Source organism: Grus americana, chromosome 2 (assembly GCF_028858705.1).
Source record: "Grus americana isolate bGruAme1 chromosome 2, bGruAme1.mat, whole genome shotgun sequence".
In the NCBI taxonomy this organism is placed as follows: Eukaryota; Metazoa; Chordata; class Aves; order Gruiformes; family Gruidae; genus Grus; species Grus americana.
Window position 1 is genome coordinate 117,642,233 of NC_072853.1, and position 7,865 is coordinate 117,650,097.

The following is a 7,865-nucleotide window of genomic DNA, read 5'->3' on the forward strand; positions in this document are numbered from 1 at the left end:
TCATTGAAATTCCAATTTATTTCATTCTGGCTTCTGTTCCTGTAAGCAACCATCTATACTGAGGCCTACTTTAATAAACAGAAGATTAGCACTGGCAAAATGTGATTAAAATAATTTGTACAGTGATTTAACAGCATGGGGAAAGATTCACTAATGCTGTAAACCTTGTGATCTTCTTTGTACCAGCAGTTGTAATGATCTTGCTTCAGACAGCCTTATGTTGTAACTAGATTCTTTCTGTAGATCTTTTAAGATGATGTGATTATTTTTTTGCATGACAGACATACCACTCGAAATAGTTGGCCTTTTTGAAGGAAGAGCTTCTAGGGCAGCTATTTGTTTAATGTTTTAGGGGCTTTTTAGAAATGCAGTGGTTTTTTGTCTGGGTTAGTCATCTATGGTAGTAAATCAATGTATCTATTATTTCAGATATGAAGAGATGTTAAATACAAAAGGGCAAATGGTTTCCAAACTGTCGTGTACAGCAAATCAGTTGTATTTGGAAGCAGCTGCAAAGTATCTGAGTATGAACAGAACTGAGGAGATGATGCAAGTCCTCTCCAAACTTGATATAGAGGATCAGCTTGAGTTTCTGAAGTCTCGTGGATGCTTGCGCCAAACAGCAGACTTACTAAAAAGGGAAGGTCGAGAGGAAGAAGCTGCGAAGTTAATGAAACAACACGGGTTTCCTCTGGAAGCAGCCAACCTCACAACCATAAAAGAGTTCCGTGCATCGTGTCTGCTTGCTGCAGCCCGTGCCAGTGTGACTCGCTGTTCAGAATCAGACCTGGTGGACGTGGAGGTCATCCTAAGAGAGGCCCTCGAACTTTGTGAACAAACTGAGCAGAAGTCTGGCATTGCTGAGGCTGTGTTTTTTCAGGGAGCTCTGAAGGGAGACTTCACAAAGCTGAGCCGCGCATACTGTCAGTTCCTATCTCTGAATCATGCTGCTGGTGCAGTTGAAGCTCTCTTTGCGTTATCTCACTGCAGCGCTCCTAGCCAGAACATCCTCTTTATGGCAACACGTGGCTTAATGGCTCTTCTGAGTCTGGTTAGGGCCTTGAAGAAAGCAGCCACCAACGCAGAGAAAGAAATGGTGAAATCATGCTTTGCCTATTTTGGGATTGTCCCAACAGGTGACAGTTGCCAGGTGTCTCAAAATGAAGCTGAACCCATTCTCAAGTTTTTGTCAGACAAGCCAAGTCTCAAAGAGAGGAAGACAAAAGGTGATTTCTCAGTAAGCACAGAGGAGGTGAAATCAGCTTTGAAGCAGCACTTGTTAAGCAGGTTGTGCTCTATCACCCATGAGTTACTGAACAAGCATTATTACCCTGATATTTGTATGAAGTTCATTGTTGGCTTGAACTGTGAAGATAAAACCTGTGAGGATTACCATAAGCCCTTGATGCGCCATGAAGCAAAGACAATATTTCAGTGTAAAATGCATCTGGTGGCAATAAACGGACTGCTGTTGGAAGCCACACATGTTTTCCCTAAAGAGCTACTGAATCAGTGCAAAAGCTTTGATGACATTTTGACTGCTAACAAATATGCATCGTGTAAAGCCCTCCTAGAAATGTTTTTTCCTAATCATTTTCATTTGAGAATACTGTCTGAGAACCCGAAGGCATGCAAAGAAATATTGGAATTCAGCACCATTATTTCGAAACCCTGTAGAGCAGTGTTGAAGGAGTACATCACATTTAAGTTTAAAAATGAAGGCACTGCAGCCAGAAGAGAATCAACTGACTTGTGGCTAACTGCCATGCAAGCTTTCATCTTGTCTTCGGGATATCCTGAAGAATTTGAGAAACTTCTTTTTAAGGAAGAGGACGATTATAACAAAGAGCTAAACTTTGCTTTGTCAAAGGCAAATAACTCCCCAAAGAGTAAAGGCCAGGGAGGAAAGACCAAAGGAATAGAGGGCAGACATGGTATGTTGCTACCTGACAAAAATGCCGAAAATGCAGGGAGAACGCACTTGTGCTTCATTCGACTTCTTGAAAATTCGCTTGAGCAATTTTATGTTCATAAGAACCCAGAAAACTGTAAAAGGTTTTTTTTCCGTTTTATGAATGTCCTGGTCAAGAAAGGTACTAGATACCTGATTCCAAGCATAGGAAATACGGTGATGTTGTTGGAATTCCAGTATATTCTCTGTTGTGCTGTCCTGATGCGTCTCTCCAAGAACATTACTCTCTGCTTCCCAAAGAGTTACATTGCTCTTATTCATTACTGGGAGTTTTTGTTCAGAAGCAAGGACAATAACAAAGAGCTTAGAGACACATTTTCTATTATACAGGAGTATAGACCAAAGGACGCATATGTAGCTGTACAGAATTTCAGATTTCATCTCTGTTATCTAGCAGAAGTTTTGTGTGGAGTTCACGGAAGGTTCAATGTCCTTCTGGATGCTTTCGAGGATCCTGATCGACTAACTTCAGGGGAGGCTGAGCGGACTGTAGTGCTGTGCTTAGTGATGTTACTGAATGCTGACCAGGTACAGAATTCTAAATATAGATCCCTCTTATGCCACCACTTTCCTCAAATCAAGGTGATGCTGAAATTAATGAGAAAAGACTCTCCCTCTAAAGTGCCTGAAAGATTGCTAAGGGTTGTAGAACTTGTGAATGATGCTACACACATAAGAGAAATCGCTGTAGGCCTGCAAGAACTGCTGACAGAGCGAGATGCAGAGTACCTGGTTGACTGCCGATGGAAGTGGGACTCTGCATACACTCAGGGACATCCACCCATACGGGGCATCCTGTATGAAACCATAAACCTTGACAGGTTTATGACCTCTTTGGATAAGACAGAATATGCTGATGAGCTAGAAGATGAACTTGAAAGGGTTCATTGCTTAGAGGATCAAAAAGATCCCCTGGAAGTCATTGCACTCAGCAAGCAACAGAAGCAAGAGCAGAAAGCATCTGCTCAACGCCAGCTGCGTCGTGTCTTCCATTTTGTTTCTCTGTGCATGAAGTGGAAAAGGAAGGCCTGCTCCAAAGCTGAGACTGTTGCAATGGAAGGAGAAGAATTTTTATCAGAGATCTTCAAAAAAGCAGATATTGACCAAACCCAGTGTGACCTCTGTGGAGTCAGATTTATCCAGAGCTCTGAGACCTATTTCAGCCGGTCAGAAAATGTGGAGGGAGACACTTCTGAAGCTGTGACACCAACCGAGATCAGTGGGGAAAAAAAGTTGCATGCAGAAGAAAATTCAGTGTCTATGGCCAGTGAGGCTTACATAGAGCACAGAAACACAGATGAACACAGAAATAATAATGCTGCCTACAAATACTATGCCGACTTTTTCAGAAGAAAGATAGATCCAATAATATATGATGGACTGGAGGTAGTGGAGGCCATTACAGAAAGGACTTACACCCAAGACCATTTAGCATATAAAGAAGGTTCCAACTTATGCCAGAGAAAAATCAAAGAAAATATTAAGAAGATTTCAGATGCAGTAGAGGAAATCTATGAGAGAAAAGCCTGGGCTAAAGGTAAGACCTTTCCAGTTTTCTTTTAGATGATTTAATATGTTGTTTGTGGCCAAACTTCTAGACCTGACAAAGCTCCATTTGACAATCTTAACATGGTCAAGATAAAGGTATTTCAGGGAGCTGAGGAAAAGAGGAACTGAGACAGTTGAAAATATTAAAACATATATTCTCACCTCTTCCAAACACAAAGGAATACATCAGATAGTAAGGGTAAAGTGAAGAGTGGTGAATTTTATTAAATAAAGTGAATTTTAACTACGTGATCAGGTGTGCTGTGTTCTCTGAATTTATACAGTCTTACAGCAGCCTATTATGTTAGACCAGGTAATCTTTATTAATTTTTCTACTGTTTTCTACTTAGTTGGGCCAGCCATAGTAATTTGGATATGCAGGGGTAGAGTGTGAGGAGTACTTGGAGTGTTTGATTAAGGATATCTCTGACTAGTCTACCCTTGAACTTGTAATTTTGCTAGGGCTGAACAAAAGTGGATACTTAACTACAAATCTGTGGGGTGTCAGACACTCAAAGGCAACCCTTGTATTATAAAGTCCAGTAAATTATGGTACTTAAGAGATACATATTTTGATATTTGATTCCCCCCTCCATCCCCCCATATGCTTAAAGCATTATTCTGTGCTGACTTTTGCAAGCAAAATTGAATCACTGAATGAGTGGCCTAGGAGCAAAATTGTTTGGTGTACTTGCTGTGGGAAAGTGACATCTTAAATCAAAACATTGCTACTGGCTTTAGTTGTAGAAATCCACCAACCCTGTCAAGTTGTCACATTGCCTGTGATGTCTGACAGTAATGAAAAACGGTAACATTTGATATGTTCATCAGCTCTGATCACTGAAATATGTTAAATTTGTAACTAAATGTTAGGTTGTGGTCTTCATGTGTAAGCTTTATCTTCTACTCCTAATGGAAAGCTTTTACATGTGGATGAAGTCCATAAAGTTTTGCTTATTATTTAGTTGGCTTTCTGCTCAACGAACCATGATAGTGATGAATATGATAGATGTAGTAGGCTTAATTAGGTAATAGTTGATTTTGTTATGACAATTGCTTGATGAATGTTACCTTGTTCTTCCACTCAGTGAAAATATATTTACAGAAATTATTTGCCTTTGAGATTACTTTTCCCTCACTTTGTAGCAAGCATTTTTTTCAAGTCCTTAATGGTGCAGGTAAGCAAGGGCTGTAACATCTCGGGTCTGTGTTTTACTTTGACTTGTATAATTTCAGAGGGGTAATGAAAGGCAGGAGCTTTAATACCCAAAAATAGGTAGACCAGAATGTTTTCAGGAGTTTCAGGTGTAACTTAAGAGGGACAGCACAAGGATTTAGAGCTTCTCCTCTGATAGTGCTAGTAACATTGATTGGAATGGGGTGTAATATATACAGCATCTTCATCCCCGGTAGTGAATTTGCCTGCACATATCACTGGTGACTGGGACTTCTTGCTTTGCAGCATCATTGTACAACACAGCTCTGCATAACTTCATTTTGTGCCTTGCTTTTAGCTGCCGTCCATCTCTCAGCTAGTGTTCTTACAGAATGTTAATTGTGCTCCATTTCAGCTGAAGAAATAATAACCAAACATGCCAACAAATTGGTTGCCACCATTGATGAGGCTCGTAAGGGGCTGAAGAAGATGGACTGTCATAGGATAAAAGAAGAAGGTATGTTTTCAAATTACACAGGTTTCTGTGCCCCCAGAGGACACTGTTCGGTAATGGTCTCTTGGCATCGCTTTGGTGTCCCAAGTCAGCAGCGTTGTGGATATTCATTTACCCTCGAGGCTACAAGAAGCGGGCCCCTCCATAGGGGCGCTCTGGAAAACATGAGTCTCTCCTCAGCGGCTCTTTAGAACAGAGCGTGAGCCTCGCAGCTGGTTGCAGGGTGGCCAGAAGGGAGCAAGCCTCCTCCCCTGGCCCTCGCTGGATCCCAGCCCGCATCAAGTACATGTGTGTGCATGCACACAGGCACGCGCAGGTGCACGCGTAACTATGGTTCAAGTGAGTCTTCAGGATAGAAACTAGGGTGAGGGGGGACAGAAGAGAAGCTATCTTCATCTTCGCCAATAAGTTTATTAACTGTCTATTAACTTCTGCAGCAGTGCATTTATGGGCAGTGTGGTCCCAAGTTCTTGGGAACCAGCTTCCTAACAAAACTAATCCTTAGCTTGCTTTTAGGAGTTCTGTGGAAAAATATTGTATGCAGTTGGTTTTCTTTTGTTTTCATTTCCATTTCACTTGGTTTCACACCAAAAGTAACATACATTGATGCAGTCTGTTGCATCACAAACCTCTGAGGACAAGTTTAAGATTTCATTGTGCCTACTTGTACATTTAGGGTTAAACAAAGATTTAGGTAGTGGGATTGCAACAGTTTCATAAAAAGGCAGCAATGAAGTGGTCAGGCTTACAAATTGCATTATATGTAAAGCACTAAAGTAGCTCTACTTTAGAAAATTTGATTGTGATCAAGCCTTGTGTTACACCTTCCTATTCCAAGAAAGATACAGTTAATAAGACTACGTGGAAGTGCTCTCATAGTCTCACAAGCAACATTATAGTCTGTCTTTGAAGTCAGTAAACAAATGTATTGTCTGCTGAAACTGAACCCTGAGAGAGGAGGGACATACTGCTTTAAAAAAAAGTCAAAACCAGTAACAACAGAAACAGATTTTCAGTGTAAAAATTACTAGTGCAGTCTTTGCTTCCTAGCAGAGCTCTTAAGCACATTGTCATATTAAGCCCAATACTTGTTAAACATGGTTTTACACATTCATATGTATGCACACATATTGCTGACGTCTAAAATAGCAATGACGTAGCTTGTCATCCTATTAAGAGGAAAAGGTGTTGGGGTTTTCCATTCTCCATTAATTTCTTGTCTTTAATATAGGCTTTGTGCATGATAGAGACTTGGAAAATGAAGTGGAAGATGAAAGCACGGCTTTTGAAGAACTTGTCTGTAAAAAACTCTCAAGAAAAAAAGGAAGATATGGGAAATAGTAATTAGAAGAAATATGCAGATGGCTATTCTATCCTCTTAAAAAATCTAATTTTAGAATTTAAAAAAAATGTTAAAAAGAAAAATAGAGGGATGGGGTCAGAAATGGGAAGAGTTGGAAGAAAACAAGCGACTTATGCTTTTGATTTTTTTTTTATCACTTGTATTGTCTCAGAATAATTACCTATGTGGTGAAGATGTAATTTTTAAAACCTATGACAGGACAAATTTCCTTTCAAAACTATGTGGTAGCTTGAAAGTAATGAAAAGCCAAAGAAACAAACAAGTAGGAAAAAATAATGTTTCTGCCTTATCTCAGGGGTATTTTTCCATTCAGTCTTCTCTTTCTTCTTCCCTATTAATTTACATCATCGTTCTTCTGATCTGGAATCCTCAGAAAAATAGAAGAATAGTTTCTCTGATTTTAAGAGGTTTTAATCGGTGTTTTTAGGTTACCATTGTAAACCTGCTGTGTTCTGAGTCTTGTTATGTTTGGAAATTTTTAGTCTTCAGGTGAGGTACTTATAGTATCTCTCTTCTAATTGTATAGACAAGAACAGCAATTTCTGAACACATTCATATTTTTGACAGTGTACATCTAATTAGGTATGAAAGTTATGGATATCTTCTATTTGATCAAGTTTTGATATAAACTGTTGCCTGTAAATATTGAAATATAGATAATCTTTCTTTAAAAGAGTATTACACATTTTAAGTGTTTTGTAAGTTTTAATTAATAAAAGCCTTTTTGTAATGTATAATAACATTTTTATAAAACCTGTAAGATTTTTAAAATCACTTGATCTTGTCTTATTTTTTTGAATGCCTTCTGAAAGCCATATGTGATTGACGGCATGAATGAGATGTACAAGTTGGGTCCAGAGTATCAGTTTATACTGATGCTGTTTTACTTCTGGGATCTCAATGTGTCCAACATACTGTAATCTCCTCTAGCAACATTTTAAATTCATGCTTTTGCAAGTTAAACGTAAGTAGTTAGAGTATTATTTAGTTGTTGAAGTGTTTGGCCTTGAAAAGGGAGCCAATTTCTATACATAACAATTTGTTTCAATAATTACCTTTTGCCAAAAACTTCATAACTTGTTATTATGCTGAATGTCATGGAAGTGGGACACTTTACATGGATAAAAATGAAATGCTACGGTAGAACGAAGCAATGTGGGCAGCAGTAATAGTTATCTATTGCACTGTAATTGCTGTTGTCTGCACTCTTTACTAAGTGCTGCTCCTTAAAGAAGCCTTGTTTCTTCAGCAAGCTTCTAGAAGATACTTTAAAAACATACATTGATGAAATGTAATGCTAGTCACTTCCACT

At 39.1% G+C, this 7,865-nt stretch overlaps 1 protein-coding gene across 3 annotated transcripts in view; it reads left to right on the forward strand.

Annotated features, from left to right (window-relative positions):
* Positions 1–7,304, forward strand: part of TRANK1 (tetratricopeptide repeat and ankyrin repeat containing 1) — a 55,167-nt gene extending 47,863 nt beyond the window's left edge. For all 3 annotated transcript variants that reach the window (XM_054815522.1, XM_054815523.1, XM_054815524.1), the window contains exons 22-24: positions 430–3,509; positions 5,092–5,193; positions 6,422–7,304. In XM_054815522.1, the coding sequence (XP_054671497.1) occupies positions 430–3,509; positions 5,092–5,193; positions 6,422–6,531 (3,292 nt within the window). In that variant the 3' untranslated portion in view covers positions 6,532–7,304. The remainder of the gene's footprint in view (positions 1–429; positions 3,510–5,091; positions 5,194–6,421) is intronic.
* The last annotated feature ends 561 nt before the right edge of the window (positions 7,305–7,865 follow it).